General features: G+C 47.2%; 1 protein-coding gene across 1 annotated transcript in view; it reads left to right on the top strand.

Annotated features, from left to right (window-relative positions):
* Positions 1–18,750, top strand: part of RTN1 (reticulon 1) — a 120,883-nt gene that overhangs the window by 63,749 nt on the left and 38,384 nt on the right. Inside the window, exons 2-3 of the mRNA XM_051769872.1 lie at positions 3,838–4,575; positions 9,117–9,899. Of these exons, the coding sequence (XP_051625832.1) occupies positions 3,838–4,575; positions 9,117–9,899 (1,521 nt within the window). The remainder of the gene's footprint in view (positions 1–3,837; positions 4,576–9,116; positions 9,900–18,750) is intronic.

Genomic DNA, 18,750 nt, shown 5'->3' with positions numbered 1-18,750 from the left:
AAGTTTTTTGGGCAGTTCTGAGTGAAATCCAGATTAAAAAAAGCCCAGCTCCTTGTAACAAGGGTAAATTCAGACCTGATACTGTCATCTGTTACCAGTGCTATTCAGGGCTTCTCCTTCCCACGGATATTGAACCAAATAAACTAAAAGTCAGAGAGGGCATTGCTTAATCACCAGGCTCTGAATACACTATTCTTCAGCAAAAACCTGCTCAGCTATTACAGGTTTCCATGTCTTTAATAGGCAGCCTAATAGCTGATAGATTCACGCTTCCCAAATGAGGCAGTTTTACCGATGGCTTTAAATCATTCCCAGTGGAAATAGAGAGTTGCATTAAATCCTATTAATTAGGCAATTTCAGCTGTCTGCAGTGCTTTTGACTCTGCTGTTGCCTTGAGACCAGGAATCCCCGTATGTCCTGCTAATGTGAACCCTCTCTCTGCTCAAACGTGCTCACACCCCTGTAAGTTTGTCTCCTCCTGAATCCCAGTAGGAAATGCATTTTCTGCTTTCAGCAGTATTTGCAAAACCACTGCAGGAAAAAAAAAAAGGTTCGCGATTGACAGTGATTCCATTTTAAATCAGCTCTTGTGTTAACATTTGCTACAACATTGGGTTTGTACTATTTAAAAGTGTAATGCTTTTGTCGTCTATTTCAGGGTTATTTTTTTTTCCTGCTGATGAATAGCCCAGAGAATAGGATGATATTTTCCCAGCCTCTGTTTATCACTGGAGCTCTTCTGCGAGCTCTTCTGACTAGCTATAATTCCTGCTATGAAGCACCTGACACAAATGCATCAGAAACCCTTTCACTGCTCTATTGATCAGCATCGCTAAGAGCTGCAAATGCTTGTGCATCTGGCTCACATATACTGCGGACAAAGCGCAAATATAAGCTGCAAAGAGCATCTATGAATATTGGTCTGACAGCAGCTTCAATCTCCTTTGACTCTGTTTGTGCTCCCTCTTTGCTAGCAAGAGTGGGATGGTTGTAAAACTGGGTTTTTGCTCACTGATGGTGTTGTGACAGTGTGTTTCTCATGAGCAGGAAAGTATTCCACAGCCATCTTGAGCTGGTCCATAGCCACTCAGGGTCTGTGGGACTTTTCTAGTGAATTCAGTGGGCTTTGGATCAGGTTCAGCAGGCACTGAGGAAGCATCTAATGAAAGAGCAACCCTGAAACCCCGTGATTTAGACAGCCACTCACCCAGCACAAATAGTAAATTACAAACAGCAGATACTGGCAGCAACAGGCACGAATAGTCTGTAGTCAGCAATTCACAGCCTGAGATTTGTTGGCGTAAACAATGCATCAGATAATTCCAGCTAACCAACACATTTGTGAAAATCCAAGCCTGTTTATGGATAATTTTCAAAAAAGCAAGTTCAGCAAGAAAAGCATTTGTGAGGAAAAGAACCTCTCCCTTTTGGCTTGCTGATAATTTAGAAATGTGTCTTAGGTATCAGCTGTCCTTGAGAGGCACGGGATGACCTCACATGAGACCTGGGTGTTGGCAGCCCAGTTTATCCCTTATTCTGCTTTGGTTTCCCTGTGGTTTTCCTCTTAGGCTTCATTCTCAAGTAGCTTTGCTGTTGGGACTGAGTCATTTGAAGCAGTGAGGATGAGAGTTGCCCGCAGCAAGTTACAGAAGGATCTTGCAGCCCTGAGTGAGCTGGCAGGATAATAGAAGGTGAAATTTAGAGTAGGTAAAGTTATATAGATAGAGAGGGAAGAATAAGTCCCAAATTCACATGTATAGGAAAAATCCCTGCAGTGACCCTCTCCACTCTGAGGCAAGATCTTGCCTTGATGATAAATGTTTCTATGAAAAGTTCTATGCAGTGCTACACGGTAGGGAGAACACACAGCTGAAGGCTGGGAATGACTGGGAATGGTGATGATGATTTTTCACTTGCTAGCTGCAGTTCCCCTCATTCTGTGCTCTCCCGTGGCAAAGGAAGCTGCCACGAATCCCTGGGCTCTCAGGGTGTGGGGATGGAGCTGCTGTCAGCATCCTGTGTGCAGGAGCAGATGAGCAGTGAGGGCTGGTGGGGGACAAGCAGTACCCAAAGCCAGTGAGGGTGGGGACACAGGATCAGGGAGCACAGGTAGGCTGAAAAGCAAGGTGTGGCACTTCTGGGTTGCTTTTCCCTTATGCTACCGGGTTTCCCCATGTAAAAGGGGGAACATGCTGTTCCCACCTCAAAGGAGGCCCAGGGAAGAGAAGTTGCTTGCACATCATCACAACAATGCAAAAATGACGAGGGAAATGGTCACTCTGCCTTTGTGCAGGGCTTGGGATGTGCATGTCAAATCCAGTGAGGCTGTGCAGTAAAACAAAGCCTGCAGCTATAGGCTGAAGAGTGTTATTGGAGAATAAACTGCTTCAGGGCTCACTAAATGAGCTGCGTGTGCCTAATGCATGCAGAACTGTGGGAAAAGGCAGTGTGATGGTGTCTAGAGACAGTATCATCCTGTGTGTGCAAAGAGAAAGCAAGTACTCAAATGCAAGTAGCTCAGAAGCTTTCACGCTGACATTTCCCAGCTTCTGGCTTTGCAACTGCAGCAATGTCCCCTTTAATATATACTGTGAAGTTTGCACTGGGGGGGGCAGTTTGCCACTGTGAAGTTTGCACTGTGCATGGCAGCCCAGGACACGGCACATGTGGAGCAGGTCAGGAGCACCCCATCCCTTGCAGGTGATGAGGAGAGGTCAGAGAAAGCCGCCCCTGTGTTGCAGGGTGCATCAGCACACAAGGGGTTAACAGGCTACGCCCTCCTGCAGGCACCAACTCCTGCAGACACTGGCTTTGTTCCTTCTCATCCCGTTCCCTCAGCCCCTATAAAGATCTGTCTTCCCGCCTCCCTCATGGGGAATCTTGCTGTTCCTGTTGTTGAGCTGTGCTTTGTATGAATGCTGCAAAGCGAGAGTGGCCATTGCTTCTAATTTAATTAGTGTTATCCCCAGGAACTGAAAGCGTGACAGAGGGAATTAGAGGCAGTGTATGAAAATGATGCATGGGTGTGGGTTGAGGTTTAACCACCTTCATGCCAGCATGATTTGTAGATGATGCACACAGGGTGTAGCTTTCTGAACATGTGGAAATCACTAAATTAGGTTGTTTAGTCTCTGCCTTGGTGTTTTACAAATTTAGGTCGGCTACTCCTAAAAGAGAAAATGAAATCTAAATCTGCCTACCAACTTTCCCTCTTGATTTCTGTCCAGCAGATTTTTTTTCTAAATGAAAAGTTTCCTTAGGATGAAACTCCTCCAATGCTTCGTATTTAAAATATATTTTTAAAAATAGTTTTTGTATTAGATATTATATTTCTTTCAAGGATTAGCTCAGTTGGTAAGAGCATGGTTCTAATAACACCGAGTAGCGGGATTGACCCTTGTATGGGCCATTCACTTCATAATTGGGCTCAATGATCGTCGTGGGTCCCTTCCAGCTCAGAATATTCTGTTAGAATAGAATAAAATATTGGATGCTGAGCCCCTGAGCTGGATTGTGGGGGAGGCTGTGAGATTGCCATCACTGGAAGTTTTTATTCACAAGCTGGGAAAACATTGGCCGGGAATGTTAGTAACTATCAGGATCATTTATGGCTATTTTAAGATAGACCAGCAGCTGGAAGCCTTGTCTGACAGATTGTACTACTATGTTGCCCAAAGGTATAAAAAGAGACAGTCCCAAAGAGCTTGCAAGCGAAGCCAAGTCTGGCACACAGACCAAATATAAAATCAGCAGGGGGTAAGTGCAGCTTTGCAGAAAACTTGATGCATGCAGGCACTTGTCTCTTACTGTGCCTCGTTTTTGTGTCTTTGCTTTAGGTGTAACAGCCTCATCTCACCTCTTTGACTATGGCTCCACTGCCAACGGGGGCGACAACTCCTTCTACACCTCTCTGATCTCCGATGTCCACTACACGACCCCACGGGACTCCACCTATTACATGGGCATTTATCAGCAGGAAAACACTCCCATTCCCTGCTCAGGCAGCACAGAGGGGTTTAACACTCTGGGGCATCCTGTTCAAGATGTGACTGGGTTTGAGTCCCGTGGCTTGTTTAGCTCAGATTCGGGAATAGAGATGACTCCTGCAGAGTCTACTGAAGTCGATAAAACCTTAGCAGATCCCATGAAAGTAGAAGGTTATAAATACATGGACATGAGTAGATCAGAAGAAATAAAATACCAAGACAAGCATGACTCTGACTCAGAAGATGAGGGCCCAGGCCTTATCGAGAAGTACCGGGGAGTACCCGCTGGGTCCACCCACACTGCTGAACCTCAGCGGACGGCGCCAGAGGGCACGAAGGCAGCCAAAGAGCAAGACCCTCTTGAAGACAGAAAGTCTGGAGATCAGCACGGTGCCTCTGTGGTTACAGCCCCTGTCAAGATCACACTCACTGAGACAGAAAGCGCCAGGGAAGCTGCCAGCAAAGAGTCCAGCCCCACTCATCCAGAGACTGGTCTGAAGCCGAACCGTGAGGTGGTACCAACGGTGACGGTGTCAGAGCCAGAAGATGAGAGCCCAGGGTCTGTCACACCACCATCCTCTGGCACAGGTAATGCTGATGCTGGGACAGGGCACTGGTTTTTTGCTATTCAGAAAGTGGTTGCAGTTGTAGCCCTGCACACTGGAGAATTACTATGGGTTTGTGGTGGGTGTAAGGGAGTGTGGTAGGACGTTAATGAGACTCCATGGCTCAGGTGTTTCTGCTCTGCTTGGGCACCACTTTATGTTGCTGAACTGAAAGGGAATGCAAACGGAGTCACCCATCACCAACACACCGCTCAGGATGAGCTGCCCTTGCTGTATAGAAAGAGATCCAAGACTGCTGACCCCAGTCTCCCCAGAGATCTCTCCTCAAAGGGAAGTTGTGTACTGGTGTGTACCTCTGGGAGTGTCTTCATCTAGGCAACATCTTGAGCTAGATCCTGATGATGTGGGGGTCTCTTGGTCACCCTGGCTGTCCAGGCTCCCCAAGGGAAATGAGGTGTGTGGGATCAGGGCAGTGCAAGTGTCTGGGTTCATTTTCTAAAAATTTTAATGGCTGACTTGCCACCTCTTTGCTCTTGCAGAGAGTAAGGTTACATTGTTAAATATAAGTACTGTTTTCATGTGAAAGTGCTGCTTTTAGGAAGTGCTGAGGAGGGAAATGCTGTCACCTCATTTACAAAGGGGACTGGAGGGAAAAAGGGCCAGTCTCTTTTAAAGGCTCATAATTTCTGTTGGAGGGGCACCAAAATCCCATGTTTATACCTTCTCTTATTGTCTGGTTACTGCAGTAGTACATAACATCTATTCCTCATTTTCCCTGTTATACACTGCTAAAATATGTAAGTAGTATAATGTTTTAAAACATCATAAAGTTCTGTGACAGGAAGCAGAGTTTTCAAACTGGAAATTAAATTTCAGCATCTTGGATCAAAATCCTTTGACAATGAGCACTTGACATTTGACAATGGACATTCCTGAGCTGAAATTTTCATTGTTTTGATGACATCTAGGAGCATTTAAAAAACTCAGTTAGAATTTCATTAAATTAACAGTCTGGGATTTCCACCCAGAGAGGAAATCCCTACCCTCAGAGAATTATTTAGTTCCTTAGTGTGCATTTCTACACTTTCACACACGAAAAGGAGATAGAAGGACCAACCACAGCTGTGAGTTTATCCTGCCTGTATCAGCCAGAAACTTTAGATAATGGATAGATTCCAGAGTCCCATTTTTCTTTTATTTGACTGGGTGACATCACATGCTACTCCTGAGACACGCCGTTTTTTATCAATTATTTATTTTGCACTTCAAGGTAATTAAGGACTTCAGGCACTGACTGTTATTTATTCAGTTTTTGGCAACCCTTCAAGGCCGCCTTTGGGACACTTGATAAATGTATCCCAGCAAAATAGCTGAACAGTCCGTGGCAGAGCCTCAGGGCTGCTGCCTTTCTGGGAGGCACTGGTGTGGCCGGCATAATTGACAGCACGGAAATGTCCCCCTCCATGGGCAAAGATCCCCAGCACTGCCCAAACAGCCCTGGGAGGTCCCACTGCCTCGTACTGGGATGCTGGAAAGCCAGAAGCACTGTTTGTCCATCACATTAAGGAAAGAAGCAGGCGTCTTCTTCTAAGGGCTGGCTCCCAAAGGGTGTTTCCTCTGGAAATCCCCCCTTTCCCACAGCCTGGGATGTGCTGCGCCCAGACTCCGCACTCAAAAGCGAGGGAGAAATTAAAAACCTGCCCTCGCTATTCCCACCCAGTGACCCAGCAAAGTCGCCGCTCCTCGGTGCCCCTCAAGCATTCTGGCAAAGCCCCCGGCTACCCCCTGCTGGGATCAAGACTTCTGAAAACTTTTTGCTTCTAATTACTGGCCGTCATCTCTCTGGGGAAGGAAGACGCGGCTCTGTTCCTGCGCTGCGCTGGCGCTGAAAGGCCGCGGGTATTTATACGCTTGCCGGTGCCAGCAGTAAATGTGACACCCTGCTGCTGGCCACAAAGGGCTGTTTTATTCACAAGGTAAATGCCATGGCTGAGAGTTACGGACTGCCAGCACAGGCAGGAGCGGGGTGAAGCCCAGGGACGGCGCGTTGCTGCGCTACGAGGGCTGGAAGTCACATGTCTGTTTGGACGTGTGCCGGATTAAGTCATCGCTCAGGGAGAAAATGCTCCTGTGCCGGGATGAAAGAGAGCAGCACGGCTCATGCGGCTTCCCGCAGCCAGAGGAGAAGGATGCGCAAGCTCCCAGTGCAACAGAAACTTCCCAGCATCCAGACAGGAGTGCATTGTTACAGCTCTGACACCTTAATCCCATCCACAGCCATGCTCTGGGGTGCAGACGGACTTTTTTGTGCAAGAGAGATGTGCTCCAAGAGGGCTGTTTTGTTGGAGGAGCTGCAGATATGCCAACAATATGTGCTTGAAATTATTGATGACATGTATTGCTAGATACACAAACCAAAATTGCTTGGAGGGGTTGTAGGGAGGTTGTTTTTCTTGCCCATCTCCCAACAAGATGTGATGACAGGGGTGTGCCATCATCAAAACCTCCCCCGTTACCTGAATCATCTTGAGGAAGGCATAGGATTAGGAAGAAATCAGCTATACTACTGCCATGAGAAATTAACCCAGGAAGTATCCAGAAATAATGGTTTTCATAGAATCATAGAGCATTCGGAATTTGAAGGGAACCACAGGGATCACTGAGTCCAACTCCTGGCCCTGCACAGGACAGCCCCAAGAATCACACCATGTGCCTGAGAATGTTGTCCAAAATCTTCTTGAACTCTGTCAGCCTTGGTGCTGTTTTATCCCAGGTCAGGTCTAATAAAGTCTCTTTCCCACCCTCTGTTTTAAAGGAGCTTCCAGATGTGGCCAGGGCAGCTGGATGGGCTTAGGGGGCTGATGCCAGTGGCTGCAAAGCAGGGCTGGGCTGAAGGCAAATATCCACTAGGAGCCAGGGGCAGTTCAGCTCAGGGATCCCCATCTGTAAACAAGGGGCTGGAAACCTTCCTCCACTCTGCTGGGGTACCCAGCTGTGTGGATGCAGGCAGTGTCCTACCATGGGCCTCTTCACCAGCATCTGCAGGAGGAAACTTGGGGGTCTATTCTCCTGATGGCTTTCTTGACACACCACAATCTGCAATGCCACTTAGTGAGTGCCATCACATTAACAATGACTTAAAATCAGAGAATGACCACCCAGGAGTCCAGGGGGCAAATTTCCACATGTCCTTGACTGGGGAAATTCAGCCCTTTTTTTCCCCTGCAAAGAGAAGGTCTTGTGTGTGGATAGCAGGGATCTCTGGCTCAGGAAAGTGCAAGATGGAAATGGGTGATCAGGAGGTGGCAGTGGCCAGGTGACAGCAGGGAATGGGTGTAAAACTGCTGCCGTGGTCCCCTCTGGGCACAGACAGGCTCAGGTGGCCTGTCTGGCCTTACAGTCAATGCACCAGGTGCAGTCTGGGTTCTGGGGCTGGCTGATGCTCTGTGAATGACCAAGGAAAGCCTGTTCCCCAATGGAGTAACTCAAGACAGCTGCTGATGCACCCCATGCTGCCTCTGTCACTGCTTACTGTGAACACTTTACAGGCAAATTCACTTCCTTTCTTATTTCATTACAGAATCTCACATGGTAAAGGGATATACAAGGAGATATATCCCTTCCAGAACAGGATGTGGGCTCCATGCTAATCCTGTGTGACCACCCAGACCTTTCACTTGCTCATTTTCACTCTCTGATTATATCTTCTTCCAGAGTGAGCCAGAAAATGCAGACTACATTGTTTTGGTTTTCTTTGTTTTGAATTTTGGGTGACAAGTTAGCAATTATCTTGGTTAATGTAGTTCACAATTATATTAAGAATTATGGTAAAAAAATTAAGTTTCATTCTTGGACCCAACCAAGCTAAAAATTCGCCACCCACACCCTGGGAAAAAACCCAAACAAAATAAACCCCACAAACCCCAAAACCAAACAACAACAACAACAACAAAGCAAACAAAAAACCTGCAAACAAACAAAAAAGCCACCAAGACCAAAACCAAACCACAACTGAGAAAAGTTTTTGACCTGGAACTTTCCACACCTGAAAGCTAAATAAAAATAGCTTTTTTAAATAGACAAAGCTATTAGTAACTACACATGGTTTGTTAGGATCAGCAGTGTCAGGAACCCACGAGCCCTGTGTGTGTGTTTGTCCCCAGAGCAGATCTGTATCAGTATCCCCAGAACAGAAAATGTGATGCTTTCATATGTGCCATGAGCCCATGTTCCTCATGACTGGTGATTTTCTTGGTGAAAACCATGTTGCTGAGCCACTGGTCAAGTAGGGACCAGCACTGCCAGGTACCTCAGCCTTTTCCTCAGTAAATGATGTTAATGATACTTCTTTTATAAAGAGTACATGCATGGGAAAACTCTGTAAGGACAAGCTGTTATTACTGTTAGTCATCCCAGATGGGTAGATTTTGTGCCTGTGTTACAGCCCTGCTAGAGGGAAATACGCTGGTGTGAAATCTATTGTGTTTGTTCCCTAAGCAGACAGAAAACATGATTCTTAATTTTTCTTTCTTTTCCCCCCCTACTTTTTTTTCCTGGTGGCAGAACCGTCCGGCTCAGAGTCGCAGGGCAAAGGCAGCCTGTCGGAGGATGAGCTCATCAGTGCCATCAAGGAAGCAAAGAGCTTTTCCTTTGAGACCTCAGAGGCACAGCGGTCTCCAGCCCTCCCCACCGAGAAGAGAGACCAGCGGGCCAAACCCGGGCGCCCCGCGGGCTCCTCACACGGGGATAACGAGGCCAGCAGCGCCGAGTCGGGGGACTCGGAGATCGAGCTGGTCTCAGAGGACCCCCTGGCTGCCGAGGAGGTGCTGCACTCCAACTACATGACCTTCAGCCACATTGGAGGGCCCCCTCCATCGCCCGCCTCCCCCTCCATCCAGTACAGCATCCTGCGGGAGGAGCGGGAGGCTGAGCTCGACAGCGAGCTCATCATCGAGTCCTGCGACGCCTCCTCGGCCTCTGAAGAGAGCCCAAAGAGGGAGCAGGACTCCCCTCTGATGAAGCCCAAGGTCATGGACATTATCAAGGAAGAGAACAGCTCGCGCACCGACGCCTCAGACTATGAAGCCAGTAAAATGACAGAGAGCAGGATGAACAGGGAAAACCTGGCAGAGTCCTCGTCCTACCTGAAAAGCTCCTTTGTTGCACCAAAAATAGGTGCTGAGCCCCCGACCTCTGCCGTCAGCACCGAGGAGCTGAAGGAAAGAGTAATCCTGAAGAAACCCATCGAAGAAACTGTTGTTAACCAAAGTAAAGTGTCTTCCAAGGACTTTGGCAAAAGAAGTCCCTTGGCTTCGTTCCTACTGCCGTTTTTAAATAAGCAGAAAGGTAAATCCAGATGTTTATGTTGGTTTTTGCAGTGCTGATTAGAAGGGAGAGGAGGGAGAAGTGCCTGTTCCTTGCAGGGGAGATGCTAGTAGTGCTGAGCAGGGGGAGTTGCTGGCATTGGATATCCTCAGCTGAAAGCTGGGTATGCCTGTAACAAATATATCATTCCTGACCTGGCCATTCTCTCAGGGAAAGAAAAAGGAACCAGCAACAATAATTTTTAGGCTTAAGAAAATAGATACAGAATCGTGCAGGAACCACAGTAGGATAAGGCTGATTCATATATCAGACATCTGGAGGACAAAGAAGAACAAATCCTGCCTTGTCCCAGGGAAGGAGTGCAGTCAGGGAGGTGGTGCTGCACCTCTCAGAATTGTGAGGTTAATGATTTTCAGGATACATTTAGGAAAAGAGAAAGATTCGGAGGAGGAGAGGAGTTGAGTTTGATGGGTCTGGGTTTTTATGGAAGTGTTCAAGGCCAGGTTGGATGGGACTTTGAGCAACCTGGTCTAGTGGAAGGTGTCCATGCCCATGGAAAGGGATTTGGAACTAGATATTTAAGGTCCCTTCTGACCCAAACCATTCTGTGATTCTATGACTGAAACTGGTGCAGCTTAAACGATTCTCTCTCATGGTGACTGACACCCTCCATCCTTAATATAACAAGGGGTTTTGCATATGCTTCCAGTGCAGGGGGATGAGTGGCTCCTCCCAGCTCTGCGTTCCTTAGGGGGCATCCTGTGCACCCCTCTGGGAACCCCTTCCCTAATCAGCACTGGGCAGGACACTTTCCTGGTACTCAAATGAGCTTGAGGGCACTTATCTCCCCACGGGATCCCTTCAAAGCCAGTGCAGAGCTAGCCAGGTCCAGGCTTGCTGTGCCAGGCACTGTGGTCTAACAGGAACCACCAAACCTCTAGACACACCACCACCAGGTTTTAGCCTGAGCTGAACCCTGAGGACTAAGGGGCAGCACACGGTCACTGCACAGTGACACTGCCGGGGGTCCCTGCAGCCTGTAACGGGCTTAGTTCACAAAGCACACAAGAGAAAAAGGTACTTTATTCTTTGCAAGACGTCAGCTTTAAGTTGCCGGAACCTCTGTGTGCCTCTGGCTGTCTAGGCTGGTGTGGAAGGGAGGGCCACTGGGCTGCCCCATGCCTGCCCCTCTGTTTTCTCCCCAGCTGGGCTGAAGGGCAGAGACTGTCCATGGCTCTTGTCAGGTGTTGTTTTTGCAACTCAGAGAGCTGCTGCTTCCTTGCAAACAGCTGGATAGGGATTGGAGGAGGAGGAGAATCCCACACCCACTGCTTAAAGAGCATCTTTTTTGTCTGTCTGCGTTTGTGCAGAGGTTGCCCACACGATGGCCTGGAGATGTGGCAGGAATGTGAAAATGGCACACTTAAAACCAATTTATCTATTGCTGTGAACTCAACCGTGTAAGTCTAGTGAGGAAACAGCCTGAACTTGCATGATGTGCTGAGGGCTGCAAGATTTGCAACAAAAAAAATACATTAATACTGATTCTTAGCAGTAATGAACTAATGACATTAATAGGTTGAACAAGAAACATATGATTATTGCTCGTGTGTTTTCCTGCCAGATTCTCAGAGCTTGCAATGTCATGCTGTGCATCTCATCTCCCTCACAAACAGGATGAGCTCTGACCATTATTTCCCCCTTCCCAAATTCCCTTTTTTGCAGGACTAGATGAGGCCCTGCCCAAACCACAGCAGCTGTAGGGCTGATTAAATTTACCTTAAACACTGCTCCCGCAGTGTCTGGCATTGGGTCTCTGCAACCACCATGTGTTGTATGTTCTGGGCAGACAACCAGCAATTTGGTCTTGGACTGGGGAAAGTAGTTGGGGACTATCCCAGGGGCAGCTAGTGGCCTGTCCCTCAGTTTTGAGATTTCAGGCTCGGTTACAATTTTCAGTCCCCCTTAATTGTATTCAGATTTTTTTGGGGTCTAACTTTCATGTCTCTTCTAATTTCTGTCATTGCCCAGCCCGATGATAACAGAGACTTGTTCTCATATGGTGGTCAGGGAAAATCCACGTGCATGAGCAGCGTTTCCTTTCTTTATTCCCATGTTTCCTTTCTTTATTCCCATAGGACAGTCAGTAGTGGCAGGAACTTTTCCTCACAGGACAGCTAATTGCTGCTTGGCGGTGCAAAGAAGACTATTTCAGTATGTGCTTTTCTCCCTTGAGACACTCTGGTGCCTAAGGCAAGGAAAACAAAAACATAAAGCCTCTCAAGGGCGTTGCTGCTAAAACCTGTGTATCTTTTTTTAAAGCTGATTTTAAGGTATGGGGAGGTGTGGTCAAGATAAGAAAGTGTGGATGATAGTGGGGTCTGGTTTATGCTGCCTTCCAGTCACAGGTACTTGCTGAGTGGGTTGCTCTGTCTGGGGAGTAGTTAAATTTTTGTGTTGAAGGTAGAGTATGGGTTTCTTCTTCTGGGACAACTTGTTTCACGACACTCACTCAGAGAATTCACATGAAATCTTTCAGCAGTTTATCAGTTAGCAGAGGTAAACTGCAAGCTGTGTTAAGTGGCTTGGTGGAACCAGAGCATCCCTCATGGATCCTCCCAAGATCCATCAGCCTGGATCTGCATTGGCTGGCAGGGAAATGATGTGGCAGAGAACATCCAAGAGGACAGGAACAGCTTTCATAACATCAGCTTGAGGTCCTGGCAGAGCTTTACATCATGGCATCACATATGTATCATACACCAACTCAGATGCACCTGGCAGGCATTTGGCCCCAGCCACACTTGGCCCAAGTGATGAGAACAGAGGGAGATGTGGCAGTGGCACACAGCAGAGGTGCAGCAGAGCGATGTCATCATGCAGGAGCAGTGTCATCATTCATTAAGAGAATTAACTTAATTACAGTTATCTGTCATTAAAAGAATACTAACAAAATGTGAATATGAACTTCTTAAAAACAGAAAACAGAAAAGCCTTCATTGTTTCCTGTTACCTCTTTGTTACACATCACAATGGAAGTGTTATGCTACCACTGCACATCCTTCTTAAGGCAAGGTTTTAGAGATGTTCATGGAGTCCAGGTGGGGACTGATCCCCTATGGCCACAGCAAGCAGTGCTAGCCCTGCACTTCTGGAGATTCATTAGGAAACTGATGATCAAATGAAGCTGTTCAACATCCCTGGCTGTGTTTTTGACACCCTGCTATAGATCTTTCTGTGGCCTCTGGCCAGGTATATGTAATTTTAAAAAAGTCAGCCAACAGCTTCACACGGAAACGTTAACTATTTCACTGTTGGTACTGTAATCCCACCAAGTGTTTTTTCACTCCTATCCATGGCATTAAATACACTTTTCATGGCTCATCAGAAGTGCTTGCCCTGGGCTGGCAAGACAAAAATTGATTTTGAGTGTGGGAAATACGTGGAGAAGCTGTGCAAAGGGAAAGCCCAGCGTACAATCTGGCCCCGGGAACAGTCTTGCTGATTGTGTTGCTGCCAGTCTGTGGCTTCCTGCCTCAGAGACCTTTCTGCTGTATCTGCCAGACGTGCTGAAACCAGGGCCATCCCCCTAAATAACAAGGTGGAGCACAGCAAGTGCACGTGTGGTTTGCGCAGTGATAACTCAATGTCTCTGCTTAACGTCTATTGCCATCCAGTGGCAATAACAAAAATGGGCAGTGACTTCCTACCTCCATTTTACTGGGGCTGACTGTCATGATTTCATAGAGTGGAGCTCTTCTCATGCCATGAACTGCCAAGCAGCCTCTCCCACTTTTCCACGTGGTCAGAACAATCGCCTTGCTTGATGCAACACAGGCTTGGCTTCGGCTGGAGCTGTGCAGTTGCTACCTGTGTTAGTGCTGCCAACTCCTTTCCCTCCTGCAGAGCACAGAGGGGAAGGCAGAGCTGTGGCCAAACATCTGCTGCTTGGCTGTTGCTGCCCTCACATCACTCCTGGCATCTCCTCCCAGAGGTGGACACAGCCCTTACGCAACAGGGCTTAGGGCACATCTGGCTGTGGCTCTGCAGGAAGGGAGGGTGCCAGCTCAGTTTCTTTTTTATTTTTGTTTCATTATGTTCTGGGCTTCCACACGGCTTGGGCATACAGGAAATTTCAGGAAAAGACCTGCTGTGCTGGAAATGTGCATCCCTTGGCCTGGAGAAGTCTGCAAGAAGCCCAAAAGAAGCCTGGACCAAGGCAAGCTGGGAAGGAGCTTCTTGGCTGAGTCCTTTCCTATCTTCTCTTGTAGTGCCTGCAGGTTCCTCTCTGACAGGGAGGCCTGGCTGGTGTCCCACAGCCTATGGACCTGGTCCTGGGCAGAATTCCCTTATGCTGGAGCAATTTGTCCCTCCTCAGCCTCTCCTTCAGTGACAGTATTAGATTTCTTCTTCTTGATCCATTGCATGAAATGCAGCTTGTTACCTTTCAGATCTGATGTCTGAGCCCAAGTTATAAAAAAAAGAAAGAGATGTGGACATTCATAGTAATGGTAACTTTGTTTTTCTTTTTATTTTATGGCAAAATTTCACTTAGGAAAAGGAAACTACAGGCCTGGGGCTGTTGAGTTGGCTGTCACTCACATGTTAGATGACACAACTGTCAGGACCCAGTCTCCAGGCAAGATCCTGATGAAAACACAGTCAAAATTAATAATTTCAAGTGCATTATTCTGCAGCACAGTCCTATGCCACCCTGCTATGAGGCATTCTGGTTTTGATGCCTTATGCTTTCATAGCATTACTCTGGTTAGTCTCCTACAAGGGCATGTCCTTAAAACACGCCCTTGGTGGCAGCTGTGGCTCTGAGCCCCCATGAGGGACACCAGGGTTCAGGGACACCCATTTTTATGTGGTGGCCTGGTGTCTCTCAGGTGGTGTCACAAGCTGCAGTCAGGATCACTTCTGATTTTGGAGTGACACTGGTGAATTCCCTGGGTTGAAGAATGTGTTTTCCCTTCTCCCTGGTGCCTCTTGTGCTGTCCCATCACACAGTGGGCAAACACTAAGCAATGTGGGCGTTTCTCCTTTGATTTCTCACTGTGTTCCCCCACTTGGTGCCACAGACAAACTGATTTTGGACAGTTTCTCAAGGAGGTGGTTCTCCAGCAGAGATCCAGGAAAGATCTGAAGTTATTGGGAATTATTTTTGTTCAGCTAAACATTGTCTGCATTGCGATAGCACATCCCTGCTGCTGGTGGAGTTGCTAGTGACGCATTTTTCCACGGGAAGGGGGTGTTTGGTTGGGTGATTTAGCAATCTGAGGCTCATTTCTCATCTGCATGCTCTCACCAGGCTGGCTCTGCAATCAGCAGCAAGCCAGGCCAAGGCTTAAGCATACGGCAATGTTAGTTTAATATTTTAGTGCCATCTGCTGTAAGTGCCTCCACACCCTGGCCCATCTGTTTTGCGTGCTTCAGTTTGCTTTTTATGGGGCTCCGGTAGCTTTGCATCCTTTGGAAAGTCCCTGCTTGGAAAAGGTGTACAGGAGAGGGATGTCCTGCCTGTGGGTGGAGCATCTGCACCTTGTGATGCTGTAGGAGGAGTGGGATAAAATCTGTCCAGAGAAGTAAACATGTGAATCTAGTTCTGGCCTTCCCATGAAATCTTGGAGTAGATTGGTGAACCTCTGTGGACTTGCCTCACACATGGAACAATTCAGGTGGGAAGGGACCCGTGGAAGTCTCTGGTACAACCCCTGGCTCTCAAAGCAATTTGGTCAGGTTGCTCAGGGTCTTGTTGGCCTGTCCATCTTCTCAGCAAAGGCAGAGGTTTTGGGATAGCTGAGAGCTGGAGCCTGAAAATCTGGGTCAGTCGCGTGATGATGCCTCAGCACCATTAGCTGCAGGCACAGCACAGAGCAGGGTAAAGAACAGATACCACTCAGTGTATCTTCAGACAGAGTGGGCTGGCAGGAACTTCACAAGGTCCTGAGAGCCCATTTCCTGGCCCTCAGCCAGGACTCCTGGTAGAGCACTCTTGACAGATGCTTGTGACTCATTTGGAAAGGCCTCTGTTGGCAGATCCTCTACCAGCTCCCAGGTCTGTATCAAGAACAGTTGGCTGTTCTTCCATCCTTCTTTGCTTTAGGCTAAGCAATTCTAGTTTCTTAATTTTTTCCCCTATGTGGTCACATTTTGGAGCTTTCTGAACTGTCTTGTTGTTCCCTCTGTTCTTTTCTGCCAGTGGTTGAATCCTTGGAGGTTACTTTCATGGAGATCATCCATGCTGATGATGGATTACTGCCTGCCCTACAGGCTGGGACTGGGCTTCCAGAGCCCACTGCAGCAGCACAACATTATCCCAGAGAAAAGGAGGCTCAGGGGGTACCCTGTAATTCTCTATAACTCTCTGACAGGAGGCTGTAACCAGGTGGGGGTCAGTCTCTTCTCCCAGGTAACAAGTGACAGGACAAGAGGAAATGCCCTTAAGTTGTGTCAGGGGAGGTTTAAATTGGTTATGAGGGAAAATCTATCCACAGGAAGGGTGCTCAGGTATTGGAATAGGCTGCCCAGGGAAGTGGTAGATTCACCATCCCTAGAAGTGTTCAAAAAGTGTGTGGAGGCTCTTGGGCACGTGATTTAGTGGTGAACGTGGTGATGCTGCATTAATGTTTGGACTCAGAGATCTTTCCTGATCTTAATGATTTTATGGTTCTATGATATTGAGTTCCATTGCTGCAAGAGGAATCTCTTCCATATGACTTGGAAATGTCTATTCAGACTTATGCAACAGGCTGTGCTGACCAAAGTTTCCCTACTTGAAGTCATTTGACTCTTAATTTTCTGCATGAGAATAGCAATGGAGGAAATTTTGAAGAGTTGGAGAAGCCTAACAGAAAATTGAAGTTAACTATGATAATTTTGTCTATTTTTGAGAAATTGAGAACTTGAATGTGTTAGATATTAGCTGTTTTCCAAGAATCAGGAACTGGTAATTACAACCTGAAATTATGGCAAAAATGGTCAATTAGCTATTTATTGGCTAGATTGATCAAAATGGCCAATAAAGAGTAAGAAAAGAGTTTTAAATGAAAGCGTCTGAGGCATGCAGAGCTGCAGCAGAGTGAGGGGTGATTGTCTTGCAGACAACAGTTTGGGATTCACCTTTCCATGGTACATTCTTGGTATTTTGGGAGGTTTAGCAGTAGATGGCAGACTGAGAGGTCTTGGTTTCCATCTGCTTTGCCATTCAGCTTTCACTCCATTCAAGGAATCTAAAAAATAACTGAACACATGATAGTACATAAACAGGGAGCTGTGATGACATGGGCTCTGCAGACACACTCACAAGGTCTCACTGCAGAGACTTTTGGACAACTGAGGCAATGGGGAGACATTATCTCCAGCCACTGTGACTGGAGGAGTTTCCTTATCCCAGCAGCAACTCATGGGCATGTTCCTGTGCCCATGGAGGAGGAGAGGGAACTTCACAGCTACATATTTCTGCCTTTGAACCAGGCTGTGGCTCACCTCCCCACCTTTCTGGCCAGCTCATACAATTCAGCTGCCACCTTACAGCTTGTTATACCCATCAAGCTGTGATAACTCCACCAGAGCTGAGCAGGAGAGACCTGGAGACGTGCAGGTTGTGGTGGTGGAAATGAATAGTGTACACACCAGCAGGTTTGTGTCGTACATGATTTCTCTTCACTCCTCTCAGACCCCTTTTTTTCAGGAAGGAAGGAGTGAGTTTGGCCCTTTCTGGCCTCAGGAGTGGTTGCAGAGGGGACAAGAAGAACTGATGGATAGTCAGATGCTGACTGTGGAGTTCTTCCTGGAGTCCTGGTTTGGTGGGAGCATAGCAGGGAGTGGTCACTTAGAGGAGATGCATGAACCCTGGAAAGGATCAGAACAAAGCAAAGAACAGGGGATTTTCTCCCCAGATAATGGTTTGCCTGGGCAGTGACTGGGATTACTGCAGTGGTGATTACTGCAATAATCCCTGAAGCAGTTAGAACCATGTACATTTACCAGAGCATGACCTTAATATGACCTTCAGAAATGCCTCAGTAAATCCCACGCCTTCAGTTCACAACCTGTGTTATCCATAGCCTGAGTATTTGGCCCAGTTCACCTCTAGCATCTGTTTACTCCCCTGATTTTTGTCTCTTTTCATGGAAATTACTCCCCATCTATTGGGTAAGGTCAAACTTCTAATGCGTATGTGTCAAACTGTCTTAACCACAGTGACTGGATGCTCAGAGGTGCTTTTAAAATTGGGCATAGCTTAATGTAGGAGGATCATATGTCTTCTCTCGGGACTGCTCTCTACTCCACTGCCTGTATGTGTTAAGTACTGAGCTATAAAAAATTACAGGCTTTATACTTCTGTTTCCATATATCTTCCCTTTCAGAGCAAGGCGCTGCCTCTGACGAGCTGTCATCAGTCGTAGCACTCAAACAAAAGTGTACAAACCATTCTGATAAATAAGACACAAGACGGTGTTTACAAAACCCTTCTGCCAAGTCAAGATTACATAGTGACCAGTAAAAAACAACCAAACAACCCCCCCCCCAGAATCCAGTTGTTTAACTCTGTGCAGGCGCTCGATGGTTACGTCAAATGTTTAAATATCAAAGCCATGAATGGCCAAGTCTAAGCCAAGCACAGCAAGTTGGTGGGTATCTTACAAACAGGTACCTGCTGACAAGAGGCATGGAGAAGTAAGATGTGTTATGTGCAAAGACCTGTCTCTGGGAGCCCACTGCTTGCTCTGCCCATGTCCATGTCCATGTCTATGTCCATGTCCATGTCCATATCCATATCCATATCCATGTCCTGCCAAGACAAGCACCCAAGGCTGGCTCAGTTCTCTTCCTGGGGAAGGCTCTCTTCAGGAGTGATTTTTCT

Source organism: Manacus candei, unplaced genomic scaffold, assembly GCF_025592945.1.
Source record: "Manacus candei isolate 608988 ecotype Guabito, Panama unplaced genomic scaffold, ASM2559294v1 h1tg000113l, whole genome shotgun sequence".
NCBI classification, from domain to species: Eukaryota; Metazoa; Chordata; class Aves; order Passeriformes; family Pipridae; genus Manacus; species Manacus candei.
This window is presented reverse-complemented; position numbering and strand designations above follow the sequence as displayed.